A 19,327-nucleotide genomic window follows, 5' to 3' on the forward strand; every position below is an offset into this window, starting at 1 on the left:
GACCCTTCTTCAGAAGCTTTCCTGCTCCTCTGATGCTGCCTGGCCTGCTGTGTTCATCTAGCTCTACACCTTGTTATCTCAGATTCCAGCATCGGCAGTTCTTACTATGTCTGCAGAGAAACAAGCTGCAGTTGTCGTCTTCGGCCCTTAAAGAAATGTTCACAGGACTCATTCAAGGTCACGCAGCTTGTCGAATATCATCATTAACCTTTAGCCTTTCAGCCCACCCTATACATTCAACCCTGATGATATTTGACAGCGCATGCCACAATTGCAGATGCAGATGCAAATCAATGACAATCGCGCAAGAACGTATAACAAGAATATGTAACTGACACTAGAAGATTAAAACTACAATGAAAATAACTGTCATTAATATGAGTAAAACAACAATAAGGTGTATCATCAAATTAACGACCGCAGAAGGCTTTGGGGACCAACCCTTATCCCACCCCTGATGTACGGTCAAGCCTCTGATGGAACCGGCAATTTGTGCCACTTGACTGAGGCGACCAGAAATCAACTACATTTTTTTCAGTTAATCTGCATAATTTGCTCTAAAATTCAGTATATTCCAAATTCAAGTTTCTTAATTTGTGTTTTTTTAAAGTTCCCTATCCACAGATCACTTCACCCAATAACAGTAAAATAACGCCATACACGGACTCAAAATTTCTCCAGCTCTCTTCACCTGTATCTGTCTTGAGGATACTTCTTCAATATGTTTCCCTCCTTGGCAATTTTATGAATGATAGTATCATTGAGTGGTAACTGCCTCCAAATGCAGGTACCCCCGTTTTGAGCGATAATATACATGGTATCAAACAATACAGCTCTAATGTTCATCAGGCTTTACCTTCAACTAATGCTTCCCACCTTTTATTTTTCCCAGGATTCCCCTATCATAGACTCGTACACGACCTGAGTCTTAGCTCAGCCTTCTTTCATATGCACTAATTGTTCTAACACATTATAATATCACCTACTGATTTAAACACTGGAGTACATGCATCATACAAATGCTCAAGATGGGGTATCTGTGTGTCCTCCAATAGGTCCTTTCACTCAGTCCACCACCACTTCTCCTAGAATCCGTACTCTTTCATTTTTGTAACATTTTGACATAATAACTAATCACACTTTTTATTTTGATTGTAATTCTTTTTACATCCCTGTCACTAATACTACTTCCATTGTTTTAAAGTCAGTTTTTCAATGGTTTTTGTGTCAGGGTCCTATCATTTAAATACGTTTTTGTGCTCTTTCAAGCCACACTAATCCTTTTGCCAAGTAGATAGACATGTCTGAGACCTGTTTTTCAGTGCATGTTTTTTACCGTCTCATAAAAACAGAAAGAACTGCGGATGCTGTAAATCAGGAAGAAAAACAGAAGTTGCTGGAAAAGCTCAGCAGGTTGGGCAGCATCTGTGAAGAAAAAATCAGAGTTAATGCTTCGGGTCCGGTGACCCTTCCTCAGAGCTGTTCTGACCTGAAACGTTAACTCTGATATTTTCTTCATAGCTGTTGCCAGACTTGTTGAGCTTTTCCAGCAACTTCCATTTTTTTACCATCTCATGTTTGTTATCTCAAAGGAAACATTCACTTTTGCGCACTTACATCGGTATCCCAAGACCATGTCATGCGTTCTTGACTCCCACATGATCTTATCAAATGATCTATGAGGTTTTACTTATCTCTCCACGTATGGTCCCAATGCCTTGGGTAGTGGCTTGATCACCAATTCAATTCTCTTAAAAGGAAAGACACAAACATCGCCAAGAGAAAGCTATTAGTTTAATGCTCTCATCCAAGCCTCCTTGTCACTACTGTAACATATTAATCTGAATTGCTGCTTCAACTCATTATTCTAATTTTTTTTGCCTTCTGCCACCATCTCCACCCTTAATTACTTCATCTCATTCAATTTTGCAACGTAACTATTACCACCATATCTAATTCCAGAGATTTGTAGTCCATGGATCATAATCTTATAATGTTTTAAAACAGAAGTCAAACATTTCTGTTTGATTCAGGCCCAGCATAGTAGTTTTTTCTAAGATGAGCCACTTTTTTTTAAAGTTACTTGACAACGCATTCTAGATATTTGATATATCTCTTTGTAAATTTGTCCAAATCCAATATTCTGTTTACTCCCTTAAATTTACTAACCATTTTTGTATGCATTTGAAACCATTGAGACTGTGTGCATGCACTTTTCGTTTCCTAGAATTTGTTTATATTTTCAGGTAAGTATTCAATTTAAGTGTTTTAGCATACCGGGGCATGTGAGTCTCAATATAGTTTTTGTCATGATGTGCTTAAGTGTACCCAGGCTCAGTGGTTTTGAGATTCCTGACACTCACTACAATTAATATTTCCACAGTACTTCCCCAACACTGAAATGTGTCATTGATGAATGGTTTGATGGATTGAGGGTGCCTCATCCATCACTGTATTGCAACGTTGAAATTCTGCAAACGGGTTCAGCCTTCAGTGTCTCCAGTTTCTTAAAAAAAGCAAACAAGCTCCATCCATTCCACCTCAAGCAGAATAGTTAGTATTAATCTACTATGGATTCAAAAAGAAGGAGGTGGAGCATAAACTCCTGCATGTAATTACATCATCCATCTGTCCTCCTCCTTGAACAAAGGAAAAGCCCACCCCTTTATTAAATTTGCTTTTCCAAAACACCTCACACACAGGGAGTTGCATTTTCAACATTCCAATGTCCCTATTACTTGGATATTAACAATGACCCAATCTTATCACCAGGAATTAAATATTCACTCATGTTAAAACAGTGTTTGGAAGTTCAATCTGACTGGAAAATGAAATTCCAAATGTGGTAATTTCTGGAATTGAAATTTACCCAAGTCCAAACACAACATGGAGCCAATTCCAAAAGGTAAATTTTTACCAAGCTTTATGAACCAGATTTCTGAGTGAACATTTTGTAGATTTTTGCTTTGCACAACCACTGATGGCTTCTTAAAAGAACGTTACATTAACGATACATGCCCCACACTGATACAGGCACACAACGCACTTTCAAATTATCATACATTGTCAAAATGCAATCTAAACTTTCAAAGTATCCCCAGATCTCAAGCTCCAGGGAACAAAAAGACACAAATTGTACAGGACGACATTTAGCAACCAACAAACAAAGGTGCATTCAAACCAGACCACAAAGAGTGAACACTTGTACAAGGTTCAGCCCACTTACACAGCACAGAAACCTGACCTCCAGTTATAACTGGCCCCCATCATTTCAGGAGTCTTAATTGTGCTAACATATTAGCTATAGCCCTGAATCCAGAGTCTGCTGCAATCCACCCTGGAATATGCAAGGTCTCTGGAGCATCAGGTTGCTTTTCCCTTCTCTTACACATTTTCCCAAATCCCATCCTCATCAAAAATGTCTTGAATTGCAAGGTGTATCCAAGTGTTTCTTTTTGGATTTGGTTAAATGCAGTTAAGACAAGACTCAACAATAGCAATATGCTTAAATACCAAAATTTACTGAGTAATAATAAAAGACAAAAAGAGAAAGGAACATTTATTAAGTAAATAAAAAGAATGAAAAAGAGAGGAAAGAAACAGTACGCCTCATGCCCTTCTGCCCATCGGGGACCCCTCGATCAATGGCTGGTCTGGAGGCTGAGGATGTTCCTGACACCGTTCTGAATCCCGGTCCGAAGTGAAGTCCAATTCTTGGATCGAAACTCTCTGTCTCTCGCACAATGTAACAGCTAGTACAGAAAATAACTACAGAAAAACAAGCTGCAGTTGTCGTTTTCAGCCCTTAAAGAAATGTTTACAGGACTAACGCAGCTTGTTGAGTATCATCATTAACTTTCCCAGCCTATTTTCCCATCCTCTACAATCTATTTTCTCATGCAGCTGTTGAATATCATCATTAACCTTTAGCCTCTCAGCCCATCCTATACATCAGTATTCCAGCTGAAGCCTAAACAGTTACTTATAAATGTTTAACATAACATCCCTCAGTTATGCTCAATGCATCATTTATAAACTTGTAACTAACCTTCTCAAATTCTCCTTCCATCTTCAAACCTTTGTGGTTGAAAACTCCCTGAAATCTGTGTTTCTTTAAAATTGTTTTTAAGACTTGTTTGTATTGCCTCTCCTGGTTACTCTTGCCAAAATGTATCACTTCACTAGTCTCTGTGTTAAATTCCATGTGCCTGCCATTTCACCAGTGTGATCATGTCCTCCTTAAGCCTGCTATTCTCTTATTCATTGTTTACTACATTATTTCTTTTTAATTACAGTACAAAACGTGGTTTTACTTTGACACCAGGACTAATAACACCCATTGCATGGATAGCAAGCCTGAGTTTGTGTGGAGCAGTGGATTGCCCAATAGTGTTCCTGAATCCGCACAAGGTAGGTGCTAGCCAGCCGGACCATTTTCTGATGTAGGTCCCTGATCCCATTGCTGCACTGCAATTTTTAGGATGGATATCAAGTATGAAAGTGACTGCAAAGGAGACTTACTAGTATTGTGGATGAGAGACTTCCATCTACATAGAAAGACAAGAGGAGTTTCACTTGTTTGCAGGAAGTTACAGGGAGAAGTGTTCCAAATTATGAAGGATTTGGTAGAGTAACTTGGGAAAAATCATTCTGGTGGTTGGAAGATCAGTATCCTGAAGACAGATACTTAAAGTCAATTGGCAAAAGAACCAGAGAGGAGGCATACAGAAGCAGCACGGTGGCTCAGTGGTTAGCACTGCTGCCTCTCGGTGTCCGGTTCCCTCCCAAAATCCAAAGATGTGCACTTTAGATGAATTAGCCATGGGAAATGGTTACAGGGATTGGGTCTGGATGGGATGCTCTTCGGAGGGTTGGTGTGGACTTGATGGGCCGAATGGCCTGCTTCCACACTGTGGGGATCCTATGAATTTTTAATGCAATCAGCTGTGATCTGGAATGTACACCCTGATAGAACAATAGATGCAGGGTCATTAGTAACATTCAAAGAGAATTGAGGAAATATTTGAAGGAGAAAAATATTCAGGGCAGTGGAAAAAGTACAGGGAAATTGGAGCTAATTTACTGGCTATCGCAGAGCTAGCAAATACCGTCAGCAGAACTTGGAGCAGATACTTTCTGTGCTATGTGATTCTTAAATTCCATGACCAACCAGTTGACCGTCCCAAACCATGGAACAAATGTGCAACAAAGACAGAAAGTACTAGATTCAAAATATTGAATATTTTTCGATGATCCTGTGATTTTATTCTCTTCTTGCCTGCTCGCAGCAAAGTCCTGGAAATTAATCTTTAATTCTTAGAGACCTCAGTACAATTCTGGAGGGCTTTAACTTCATAAAGGACATCATAAACAAAATGGCAAACTGGGGAGACACATAGTGGATTAAATTTGAAAACTGAGAGATGTGGATTGATACATTTTGATAGGAAGGAGGAAAGGCAAGCTAAACAAAATGGCATAAAACCTGATGATCAATTCCAAACTACTGGACTCCAACACCTTAACTCTGTTTCCATCTCTACACATGCTACCAGACCTGCTGAGTTTCTCCAGCATTTTCTGTTTTTACTTCAGATCGCTGACATCTGCAGTGCTTTGCTGTTATTTATGGCATGAGTTCAAAATAGGTGCAGGAAAAGAGAGACTTGAGGGCTCGTTACATGAATCTTTTAGGTTGGTAGGACAAGTTGAGAAGGCTGTTAAGAGACAGAATCATTGGCTTTTTAAATAGAGATATATGTGGAGAATTGTGTTTAACTTTGGCCACCACAACGCTTCAGGAAGGGTGCCAAGGCCTCGAAGAAGAAGTAGAAGGCAAGATAATAGTCAGAGAGTCATGGAGTCATACAGCATGGAAACAGACCCTTCAGTCCATGCCTGACGATAATCCCAAACTAAACTAGTCCCACCTGCTTGCACTTGACCCATACCCCTCCAAACATTTCTTATTCATGTGCTTATCCAAAAGTCTTTTAAAAGTAACTGCATTTTCATCCACAACTTCTTTTGGAAGTTCATTCCACAAACAAACCACTCTCTGTATGTAAAACAGTTCCCCCTCATGTCTTTTTTAAGTCTTTCCCCTCTCACCTCAAAAGTATGTCTTGAAAAATATACCTTGAAACCCCCAACCATGGGAAAAAGACACTTGACATTCACTTTATCTATGCCCCTCATGATTTTATAAACCTCTAAAAGGTTACCCCTCAACCTCCTAAGCTCCAGTGAAAAAAGACCCAGCCGATCCAACCTCTCCTTATAATTCAAACGCTCAATTCCCGGCAACATCCTGGTAAATCTTTTCTGAACCCTCTTCAGTTCAATAATATCCTTCCTATAACAGTATGCTGATAGTATTTTTGGATTAGTAATCCAGAACTCCAGATTAAAGACGTGTGGAATACTGAAGGTCTGAAGGAAAAACAGAAATTCCTGGAGAAACTCAGTAGGTCTGGCAGCATCTGTGGAGAGAAAGCAGTATGAACATTTTGAGTCCAATGACTCTGAAGAAGGGTCACTAAACTTGAAACATGAACTTGCTTTTCTCTCCACAAATGTTGCTAGACCTACTGTGTTTCTCCAGCAATTTCTGTTTTTGTTTATGTAATAAAAGTCTGAAATTAACAGCTAGTCATGAAACTATCACTGATTGTGTAAATTAGGGATGGGAAAAACTGCTGGCTTTGTCAGTGATACCCATATTCCAAGAAAGAATCTTTGAAAAGTTACAAGCATGGTACCAGGAATGAAATCAATTAGATGGAGAGACTGAAGAAGTTGGGGCTGTTCTGAAAACAGAGAAGATTAGGAGGACATTTGATGGAAGTGTTCAACATTTTAAATAGTTTTCACTGTGTAATTAAGGTGGGAATGTTTCCAATGGCACAAGCTTAGAAAATAGAAGACATACATGGAAGATGATTGTCAAAAGTACCAGAGGAAAAATGAGGAAACATCTTTTTACACAGTCGGCTTATGATATGGAATGCGCTGCCTGACTGCAGATTCAAACACAGCTCTCAAACGAACATTGAAGGGAAAAACAAACACAATCAAGAAAGAGTGGGAAACTGGGATTAAATGAGTAGAATCCCTACAGGGTGGAAGCAAGCTATTCAGCCCATCAAGTCCACACCAACTCCAAACAGCATTCCATCCAGACCAACCCCCCAACCCTATCCCTACATTTCCCATGGCTAACCCACCTAACCTACATATTGTTGGACTGTGGGAGTAAATCGGAACTCCCGAAGGAATCCCACACAGACACGGGGAGAATGTGTACGCAATCGTCTAAGGGTGGGATTGAACCCAGGTCCCTGGCATTATGAGTAGCAGTGCTAGACACTGTGCTGTCCCAAATAGCTTTACTGAAAATTCAACACAAGCATGATGGATTGAGTATCAAATGGCATCCCCCGGACGGTATTCTTCTCTGATTCTGCAATACCTTTCACCATTTTAGGCTGTTTCTAAAACATTGTACAGTCAATGAGATATTTTTGAAACATAATCATGGCACTTGAAGCTGCATGTATTCATTGACAGGGCCTGGTCCCTCCTAGAAGCCAGATACATTCATATACAGGACCCAGTCCTCTGTAAGCAAAAGGAATTTGCCCAGGCATTGCACAAATTCTTGTTGCACAACTGTTCCCTGGCACATTCTCCATGACATGGCAACACCTTGACCAATCAGAGACCATTCACTAACCGATCAGTGACCTTTTTCTCATTCAAATAAATTGTTGTTCCCTTTGAAGTTTGGAATTCTTGTGTCTGTCCTGATGAATGCAAGATGAAAAGCTTCAACAACACATCTCTTTTTTCAGCAGCACTGAACTACCATATGACTATTTACACCTTTATTGTTTAATATGTATTTATCCAACAGAGAAACCCTGTTCTACAGGTTATTCCTGCTTCTCATTCAAATTTAGAAGACTGATAAATTGGAATAAGGACTGAGTAAGGGCATGTCTATGTGTAAGGAGGGGTTTCTCTAAAATATTACTTAAATTACATTAACTATTGACATTACAACAATCGTGCATTTTCCTGTAAGTTTATGTCAAGCCCAAAACTGGGCTATGAGGAAAGAGGATAGTCTCAAGATTTGAATTTCCATTCTGGCTGATGAAAATATAATTGAAAACTCATTAGAATGCCTAATATTTCTGGGTCACAAGGCACAAAAGTAGTGGGAAAATAAAACGAACTTGCATTGTAAAAATTAGTCTGGTTTTCCTTTGAAACATTTCTAGATGCAGTCCTTGGTAGGTTTGATAACCAAGTCAGGGTTGAACCTTAGATGATGGAATGCAGGAAGTTCAGAGGAAACAGGGCAGAGTGAGGGGAAAGGGAATATTGCTGATAGTGTGTGGCAGGGAGAGGATCCTGTTCAAAGAAGTGGGCTCAGAGTTCTCCTGTCCATGTGCAGCCTCAAAATGTCAGTCAGGCTGATCCAAGCACAACCTTTCTTTTCTTACCTTTATTGAGACTAGAGTTGCCAACCTTCAAAAGTGCCCTGGTGTCTCCAGGAATCGAAGATCCATTTTAAAAATAAGGTTGCAAGGAATACACAGGAATATAGGAACATTTAAAAAAAATCTTTGAATCTTATTTTAATTAATTCTAAAAATATTGGAGATAAAGGTAATAAAAGTGCTGCTGGACTGACAGCCAGGGTGATTCTAATCTGAAGAGCATGTTTGCTTTCTAATTAGCCATGGGAATGCAGTACAACTGGATGATGGACCAATGGCAGAATTGTGGGAGTGTTGTACTTTGAGATGGGAGGTCACACAGCAAAACATCTGTGAATTGGTAATGTCCAGATGTGATGTGGATCTTTGATGCCTGGTTCCATTTTAACCAGTCTTTAAACTTTCTAATTTAACTCTTGCAGGCAATCCGAACCTGAAGGTTGCAGTGACAGCTCTGACTGTCACTATCGTGTTGGTTATGGTGTTGGTTATGATGATCACTCTTGTTGTACTGTGGTGAGTAGCAGAAATGTATTTGATAAAGAAATGAAGCAAGCAACCTGGTCCCTGCAGGACCCAATGGTGAGATAAAAGACAAACTCGCAATTAAAAACAAACGCAGAAATTGCTTAGAGAAGCTCAGCAGGTCTGGCAGCATCTGTGGAGAGAAAACAGAGTTAATGTTTCCAGTCCAGTGACCCTTTTTCAGAACTGTATTGTTTAAGAGATGTCGAGGAATGAAAGGAGTCAGAGATGGACCAGTGAAGGTGAGGGAAGGATGTAAATTGGAAGCAAAATGGATAAATCTTTCCAATTCCAGATGAGAGAGAGGAGCAGCACCAATGATGTGTACCAGAGGAAGAGTTGTGAGGAAGGATTGGTGTAGGATTGGAACAAGAAATATTCCATGTACCCCACAAAGAGACAGGCATAACTGGGGCCCATCAGATACAATGAGTTAAACTTGTACCAAACCCCCTTGCATAGATCACCATTGTAACTGAGAGATTATCCTGAGAGTTAGTTAATCATCTAGGGCAGAATTTTGTTTTGAGACTAAGTGTGGAAGTAGAATATGAACAGGAAGGACTTCCACTTGGGAGTGGGTCCCATTTTCCCACATAATTAAATCTTCCTCAGCTCATTACACATGGGCGTGGAGATAAGATACCGAATTTAATGCGTGGGCAGAAACTCTGAAGCTTGTCAGGTCTCTCCGGGTTTTAACATCTGAGTACTATGTTGTTATGAAGGGGGAATATCCAAACCCCTCTGATAATTAAACTAAAACACAAGCCCCAATCTATTATGATGGGAGTAGTGGTTCCCCTCTGATTACTACTCCCCCAGAACACCCTCGTAATCTGTTAAAAGTTGTTAAAGAAAGACAAATCCCTGATCTCCACCTTACAAATAACAAGAAACTATTTATTTAACCCTAACAATGAACAAATTAACAGAACTGACAATTGCCCATTAGACCACTAACTACTCCCTAAATGAAATAATTCTTCTGGAATACTGTTCAAATAAACACAAGTCCCACTTATATAAACCCGATTAATAAGACAACAATAAATTAAAACTTAATTTCTCCAAGTTCGCACAGACTATGTCTTCTGTCAGTTTCATGTCACAGAAATTTCTTTCTGCCGCTGATTCTGCCATCTTGGATGTTTTTCTCTTTAATTTCTTTGGTGAGGACTTTGAGCAAAAATGCCGTGGTACCTTTAATGGGGCCTTTTTAGAGAGCTTAATAACTTTTTGTGAAAGCCAGGTTAATGCCTACAATGGCGGACTTGCTTTCACTGCAGATGGTGGTTGGCTCTCCCAATTTTCCAAATGCTCTCATCTTTATATACCCCCCCCCCCCCCCAAAAACACATCAATTTCTTATATTATGATTGGTTTCAGGTTGTCAACACTATCAGCTTTAAATTCAATTGGCTTTCTGTATCTAGGTTCTTGTTTTAAATTAATTGGCCAAATTTAAAAGTGTTGTCAAAACATCAAAACAAGTCTGATCTTTCCACTCACACAGCCAATGGATACATGTTGTAATTTTACAACTGTCTGTACTGTTTCCCAGCTGCTTACAGACACCTTCTCTGCTTAACCTTAAAAACACTTTGCCTCTTAAAGGGACCACACATTTTAGTTTCCTACCTTCCAATTCATGAACTCTACCCAACTTCGTAACACCTCTCCCCTTAAGAAGTCAATGAACCATCATTATGAAAAGATGGCTTTTTTCTAAATCTTCACACCATTATCGCAAAATACAGAGGTCAGTATTCTAAAGTTATTATATATTTCATACTAATTCAGCATATATATAACATTGGACCATACCGGTTCTATCTTATCTACTCATTTTCTTTAACCCTGTGATAATGCATCTGCAATAACACTTTTACAACCTGCATCATGTACAATTTATAAACTAAAAGCCTGTAACATAAGCCTCCAATGAAATAACTTCATATTTTTGTCCTTAAATCTTTCCAAAAAGATGGGAAAGTTGTGGCCTGTATACACAAACATTTCCAAAATATTGCTTATAAAATAAACAATAAAACGTTGTAAGGCTAGTACCAAACTCAATAACTCTTTTTCAATGGTGGAGTATTTTCTTTGATGAATATTGAGTTTCTTAGAAAAATAACCAGTTGGCCTTTCAACTCCACCATCATCCTCCTGCATCAACATAGCTCCAACTCCTATATCGCTGGTGTCGATAGTGACTTTAAAGGGTTTCAAGAAATTGAAATGTGGCTGGTCCGTTCTTCATACCGAAGTGCATTACTTTAAATTGATACAGCCCATTTGGGATTACAAACACAGAAACTTATTTCGCTCTCTCTGCCAGTAATCACGAAGTAAGTCTAACTTTTTTATATAAGTGGCTTGTCCAACTTTTCCACACAGTCCTTCAGCCTTGGAATTGGGTATGAATGCAATTTAGTTACAGCATCGATCTTCTGATAATCCACGCAGAACCATTGAGTACCATCAGGCTTCAGAACCAACACAATCAGCAAACTCCACTCACTTTGACTGGGCTCAGTGATATCTTCTTGGAGCATCACTTCCACTTCCTTCTGTACCTGTGTGGCTTTAAGAGGATTGAGCCTGTAGGGGTGTTATTTTATTGGAACAACATTCCCTACTTCAACCTCATGCATTATAGTATTAGTCTTCCTCATTCTATTCCTGCATATGTCCTCATATTGCTGCAATAAGCCTTTCAATTTAGCCCGCTGGTCCTGATACTCACTATCCTATCCCATTCTCTAAGGACTTCCACATTATTTAATTACTTTGAGGCACATCAAAATCAAATGATTCAGATTCAGAGTCCTCACTCTGAGGGGCAGTAACTAATACCTGTTTCTCCGGTTCCCTGTCCCTGTCATAGTAGGGTTTCAGCATATTTACATGACATACTGGATAAAGTTTCTTTTCCCATCTGGCATCTTTACCAGATAATTCATCTGACTCAACTTCTCAATCTGATAGGGACCACCAAACATTGCTCTGAAGGGATCTCCTACCACTGATTACAGCACCAATACTTTATCCCCACAAGCAAACATCTGAATTTTAGATTTCTTATCTGTTTCTTGTGTCATTAGGTGCTGTACCATCTTCAGCTAATTCACCGACCGCTTAATCTTTCTCTCACCTCAGATACATAATCCAACTTTGAGATCTCTGACTTCGGACATAACAATTTTTCCTGAATTAATTTTAGTGGCCCTCTTACTTTGTGTCTGAATATCAACTCAAATGGAGTAAACTGAGTCAATTCATTTGGGGCTTCTGTAATGGCAAACAATATCAATGGGACACTTCTATCCCAATCATTTGGGTAATCCGGCAATGAGCCCTCAGTATGGTTTTTAGGGTCTGATGCCACCTTTGGAATGCTCCCTGGGATTCAGGATGGTATGCACTGGATTTAAATTGTTTGATGCCTAAACTATCTATGACTTCCTGAAATAGTTTGGCAGTAAAATCGGACTCTTAGTCTGACTGAATCTCCCTGGGTAGGCCATAATGTATAGAGAAAGCAACCAACTCTTCCATAGCCATTTCCCTCAGGAAATCTGGTAGGCGCACCCATTATGGTTAATAAGTACTGGTTCCCGCTGTTGGTTTTAGGGACGGGACCTATACAATCAATCGTAACCCATGTGAAAGGTTCTTCAAATGCAGAAATGGGCATCAAAAGTGCTGGTTTTATTTCTGCCTGTGGCTTTCTTACCATTTGACAAGTGTGACAGGTACGGCTAAATTCAACCACATCCTTATATAATCCAGGCCAATAGAAATGCTTTTTTATTTTAGCTTGAGTCTTCCTCACTCCTAAATGACCTCCTAATGGTAATTTGTGTGCTACCCGTAATATTTCCTGTCTGTATGCTACCAGCAACACAATCTGGTTCACTTCTGCCCATTTCTCCTCTGTGGTAACCAACTGAGGTCTCCATTTCATCTTAGGATTCTATTCTTGAGATAATAACACTCAGGACTACATTCTGATTCCTTTTCCGAGTAGGCTTTATAATATAGATCTTTTATTGTCTCATCTTTTTGTTGTAACTCCAGTAATCTTTCAGAACTAAACACTCTGCCTGATCCCCTACCTGTTTAGGTTCTTCCTTTACCAGACTGGACCTCAACTTCTTCATCTTTCTCTTTGCTTTTTCATCCTCTTGCTTTAACCTATAAATGTGGGATCTTGTCTCCATGCAGTCTGGAAAAATTCCAGGGTGTTTTCCTTTTCTTGGGTAACATTCCAGAAGAAGTGCAAATTCTTTCATCTCTTACTATTAGAGACTGACCAGCTTCCGTATCTCTCAATATTGTAACTTCTTTACCTTCTGCCCCTGTTCTTCTTGAGTAAACAGAGTTGAAGTTTTTGTAGAGATTGGGCACCATCTCTATATCCAGCCGATAACCCCTGCAGCTCCTCGACTCCTTTTAGGATTTCGTTCACCACCTCAACTAATCCCATTGGTTTAGCATCTTTTACCACTTACATGATCCTTTTTCCCAGTGCCTTTCTTAAACCACCAGCACTGTGACTATATGTGTCCCATTCCATTACAGAGAAAACACCTGAGGCATCTTGCCTCCTTTTCACCCTCTTGGGTTTCTTTTCTCACCTGTGATAAACTGCTTCCAGTGTGATCACACTTTAGCTTCGTACCTTACAATTCATGAATACTCCACCCAACTTTGTAACAATATTTGAAAGACACTCAGTGAGCATTCTTTGTGATTCAAGAGCATTACTCAACCTCCCTTCATGACCGTCACCCACTTGTGGAGATGTCAGAGACAAGGCAAAAAAGCAGCACTGCACTTTAGTGAAGCCATGATGGCAACAAGATGCCATCCCAACTTGCAAGAGCAGCTTGGACATAGGTGGCTGTAGAAGTCAATGTCAGGTGCAGCTCAAGAGAACCTTGCTCCAGTTTAGCAAGAAACTGAATGATCCATTTGCTCCACCAGAGTATTTGCCACTATCTACTCAATGCTTCACTCTCCTGAGTGTGAGTTAGCACTGTAAGGTTGTCACTGTAGAGGATATTTGTGCAGGACATTAGCTACTGGACATCTCCATCAGATTCCCTCATGTATAATCAATGGCTATCACTTCACTGCAACTAACGACATCACACTACTGACACCACATCTACCAGGGTTCACACTGAATCATGAAAGGATCTACACCGCTCTGCAGCTCACACTCCATCAGCTTGCCAACACATCAACAAATGATGGCCTTCTGACTTGGTTCCCTTTTTGAGATCTGCCCCATTTGCCTGCTCCAGTCAGGGTTGCTGACATTAATCAGTGTGGCTGTCTCACTTGGACTTTCAAATAAACCTGTTAGACTATAACCTGGTGTCATGTGACTTCTGACTTTTTCCACCCCAGTCCAACTCTGGCACCACCACATCAAGTTTATGTGTGGCACGGGTGGTTCAGTGGTTAGCACTGTTTCCTCATGGTGCCAGGGTCCTGGGATCAATTCTAGCCTTGGGTGACTGTCTGTGTGGAGTTTGCCCATTCTCCCCATGTCTGCCTGGGTTTCTGCTGGCTGCTCCAGTTTCCTCCCACAGTCCAAAGATATGTAGGTTAGGTGGATTAACCATTATAAATGCAAGGTTACAAGGGTATGTTAGGGCACTGGGTTTAGGTTGGATTATCTTTGGATGGTCAGTGTGGACCCAATGGGCCAAATGGCCTGCTTCCACACTGCAGGGATTCTATGGTTCTATAATCTGGATTGCTAACCTTGAAGTGGAAAACACGTATTCACAAAGCTGACGGAATGTAAGAGATGTACACCTGACAGGCCTGACAGCTCTGGTGAGTCCAAACTCTTCAGTTTGCAGAATCTTAGAATTATTAGAAAGTTAGCAATCCAGATTCTCGAATCATAGAATCCCTGCAGTGTGAAAGCAGGCCATTTGGCCCATTGGGTCCACACCAACCATCTGAAGAGCATCCCACCCAGACCCAACTCCCTATCCTATCCCCGTAACCCTGCATTTCTCAAGGCTAACCCACCTAGCCAGCACATCCCTGAGCACTATGGGCAATTTAGCATGTTCAATCCACCTAACCTACATGCTTTTGGACTGTGGAAGGAAACCAGAGCACCCAGAGGAAACCCACACTGATACAAAGAGAACATGCAAACCTCACACAGACAGTCACCCAAGGCTGGAATCAGACCCAGGCAGCAGCAGGGCTAACCACTGAGCCACCATGCCGCCCTGCAACCGGATGCCTCCAGTACTAGCAGTGCCACTGAAAATTAGCTGTGGGGGCGTGGATTGGGAGCCAGAAGAGGAAAGCTGGGGGGATCTGGAGGGCCTGTTAAGGAGAGGCCACCACAACCTAGCATAAGCCTGTGCAGGAAAAGCAACTGGGCTGCCCATTTGGCTTGGACCTCTCCCACCACTTGTTAAATCCAGATGGTAGTGAAGGTGAGGCCTTTCAGTGAGAGGTAAGTAGCCTTAAGGGCATCAATTGGGCTACAAGAGGGCAGCAGCAAGTAAAGTTGCAGCAGGAACAGATGAGTATGTTGATGCATCCATGTGCCTTCCCCACCTTTAAACCAGCCAGCAGGGTAACATTAAATGCAACCTATGGCCACTTGGATGAGGTGCTGATTGTGACAATCAATCAGTTCTCGTTCCTCACTCATTTCCTTTTACCTCTTGAAGTTAAAAAGTTCGTTCTGTTTTTCTCCCGGCCTATTAAATGACTAATTATAATATTCCACCATATTGTTTGGAGCCCTTCTTTCTGCCACAGGGTGATAACTACAGCATCTCGGATATCCACACTGTATTTAAGAATCTGTTCAATTTAAATGATGCTTTAGCTGCTCCCATCTTTTCATTTGATACCTGAGCTCCACCAATTTGGCAATTCTCAGTTGTTTTGCAGGCATAGAGCATGCTTATAAATACACATTAACTCTTTTAATTTGCCAAATGCTTTGCTAACAGGAAGTACAGAAAGGAACAGAAACTATACTTAGAGAAATGGTCACACATTTCTCGTGATCAAATCCTACCACTGGAGGAAGATGAGAAAAACAGCATCAACCTGAAGGTAAATCTACCCTTAAACAATAACAAGTGCAAACAGGGGCTGGCAAAGCCTATATTGGGCACATGTTTCAATAAGTCTTCCAAACTGTGCAAGCTGTTAAAGACTAGATTTGTTCTAAGATGTGCCCTCCCCACCTTTAAACCAGCCAGCAGGGGAACATTAAATGCAGCCTATGGCCACTTAGATGAGGTGCTGATTGTGACATCAGTCGGTCCTCATTCCTCACTCATCCCTTTTTCTTTGGGTGGCATGGTGGCTCAGTGATTAGCACTGCTGCCTTACAGCGCCAGGGACGTGGGTTCGATTCCAGCCACAAGCGACTGTCTGTGTGGAGTTCGCACGTTTTCCCTGTATCTCCATGGGTTTCCTCTGGGTGCTCCGGTTTCTTCCCAAAGTCCAAAGATGTGCAGGGTAGGTGGATTGGCCATGCTATAGTGCCCAGGGATGTTTAGGTTAGGCGGGTTAGATTAGGAGAATGGGTCTGGGTGGGATGCTCTTCAGAGGGGCCATGTGGACTTGTTGGGCCGAATGGCCTGTTTCCACACTGTAGGGATTCTGTGTGTTTATTCTTTTGTTCTTTTACGGGATATGGGCATCTTGTTCTCCATCCCTAACTTCCCTTGAACTGAATGGCTTCCTAAACCATTGGACCGAAGGGTCTGTTTCCATGCTGTATGACACTATGACTAAGTTTAGGACCTTAACGTATGTGACACAGAACACTTACACTCTTTTTTTGCTGGCTACGATTTACCCCTCAAACAACATCATGAAGAATGGATGGACTCCAGTGAGAGGGGAATAATTAATGATCTCATTGTGAAGATGCCCTAGTTAGCAGCAGTAATATGATTTAAGAGCAATTTGCTGCAGATGCTGGAATCTGTACTGAAACCAAAAAATGCTGGAAATCACAGCAGGTCAGGCAGCTTCTGTGGAGAGAGAGCAAGCTAACATTTTGTGTCCAGATGAGGCTTTGTGACTTTTTTATTCAATTTGAGAGACAGGAGTGGGTCTAAGACTATTTTTTAAAATATTAAATAAGGGCAATTATGAGGAAATAAAAGCAGAGCTAGCTAAAATGACTTGATAGATTAGGTGAAAGAATAAGTCAATAGAGACGTAGTGGCAGGCACTTAAGGGGAATTTTCAGAACATAAAAAGATGGTGCTATGCAAAGAATAAGAAAACTTTTAAGGAATGAACTCCCCCCATGATTAATAAGAAAGATTAAAGATAGTTCCAAACTTAAAGAAAAGCATATACGTATGCAATGACAGGTAGACATTCAGAAGATTGGACAGAACATAAAAAAATGCAAAGAATGACACAAATTAATAAGGAAGAAAAAATTAGAGTGTGATATAAAAACCAGCCAGAAGTGTAAAAGCAGACAGTGAGAGTTTTTATTAAATAATTTAAGAAGAAAAGAGTTAACAAAGTGAGCACTTATCCTGTAGAAGTTTATCCTGAGTCTGGAATATTGATCATAGAAAATAAAGAGACGGCAGATAATTAAACAGTATTTAGTATCAGTCTTCACTATGTAGGATAAAGTAATATCCCAAAAGCAGTGATAAATCAAGTCATGGAAGGGATGGAGGAGCCCGGAAGAATTACAATCACCAGAGAAGTGAGACTGAGCAAATTGTTGGAGTTGCAGGCTGACAACTGCCTGGATGGACTACATCCTAGGATCTTGAAAAAAATGGCTAGTGAGATAATTGATTCATTAATTTTATTTTCCAAAACTCCTGGATTCATGGAATGTGCGGTTAGATTGGAAGATAGCTAACAGAACTCTGAGTGAGACAGGAAGTGGGAATCAACATGCAAGTTAGCTTATCATATGTCAAAGGCAAAATGTTTGAAGGTATTATTGAAGAAGTTACAGCTGGGCACTTAACAACATTTGTGGTAATCAGGGAGAGTTAACATAGTTCTGTGAAAGGGAAATCATGTTTACCTATGTATTGGAGTTCTTTGAGGAAGTAATATGTGCTGTGGATAAAGGGGAATCATGGATGTGTTGTACTTAGATTGCCAGAAAGCATTTGATAAAGAGCCAAATCAAAGGTTCCTATAGAAAATAAAGGCTCATGATATAGGAGTCATAATCATAGAGCCATAGAGTCATATTGCACAGAAACAGACCCTTCAGCCCAACTTGTGCATATTGACCAGTTTTCCCAAACTAAATTAGTCCCATTTGCCAGCATTTGGCCCGTATTCCTATCCGTGTACCTGTCCAAATTTCTTTTAAATGTTGTAACTGTATCCGCCTCTACCACTTCCTCTGGCAGTTCATTCCACCTTCTGTGTGCAAAAGTTGCCCCTCAGGTCCTTTTTAAATCATTCCCCTATGCGGTCAAGCTTTGGACTTCCCTACCCTAGGGGAAAGACCTTGGCTATTCACCTTATACATGCCCCTCATGATATTATGAACCTCCATAAGGACACCACTATGCTCCAAGGAAAAAAGTACCAGCCTATCCAGCCTCTCCTTATAGCTCAAACCTTCCAGTCCCAGCAACATCCTTGTAAATCTTTTCTGTACCTTTTCTAATTTAATAACATCCTTCCTATAGCAGGAGTAGTATATTGGGTTGGAAGGAAGATTGGCTGTTTAATAAGAAGCAGAGAACAGGCAGAAATTGTTCATTTTCAGCTTGGCAAGATGTAATGAGTGGTGTGCTATGTGATCAATGCTGGGACCTCAACAGTTTACAATATGTCTAACTTACTTGGATGAGAAGACAGAAAATTCCACAGAGGTTATAAGAATGCTACAGAGGGATTTGAATAGGGTAAGTGAGTATGCAAAGATTTGGCAAATAGAGTATAATGTGGTAAGACGTGAAATGGTCCATTTTGGTAGGAAGAGTAAAAAAGTCGTATTATCTAAGTGGTGAGAGATTGCAGAGCTCTGAGGTGCAGAGGGATCTGGTTCTCCTAGTGCACTTTTGCTTATTTGTTCATGGGATATAGGTGTTGTGACATCATTTGTGAAGAGAGGAGAACAGAGTTAATGTTTCAACTCCAATAGACTCTTCTTCGAAACAAGGATTAAATGATTGTCTTATGAGAAAAGCTTGGACAGATTGGACCTAAAGCCATTAGAGTTTAAAATAATGAACGATTATCTCAGTAAAACATGAGATCCTGAGGGTGGATTCTGA

At 40.5% G+C, this 19,327-nt stretch overlaps 1 protein-coding gene across 1 annotated transcript in view; it reads left to right on the forward strand.

Annotated features, from left to right (window-relative positions):
• LOC109919097 (guanylyl cyclase C) overlaps positions 1-19,327 on the forward strand; it is a 123,209-nt gene that overhangs the window by 52,829 nt on the left and 51,053 nt on the right. The window contains exons 6-8 of the mRNA XM_048617333.1: positions 4,296-4,410; positions 8,930-9,023; positions 16,043-16,148. Coding sequence (XP_048473290.1) covers positions 4,296-4,410; positions 8,930-9,023; positions 16,043-16,148 — 315 coding nt within the window. The remainder of the gene's footprint in view (positions 1-4,295; positions 4,411-8,929; positions 9,024-16,042; positions 16,149-19,327) is intronic.

The sequence above is a fragment of the Rhincodon typus genome, chromosome 37 (genome assembly GCF_021869965.1).
Source record: "Rhincodon typus isolate 14 chromosome 37, sRhiTyp1.1, whole genome shotgun sequence".
Classification (NCBI taxonomy): Eukaryota; Metazoa; Chordata; class Chondrichthyes; order Orectolobiformes; family Rhincodontidae; genus Rhincodon; species Rhincodon typus.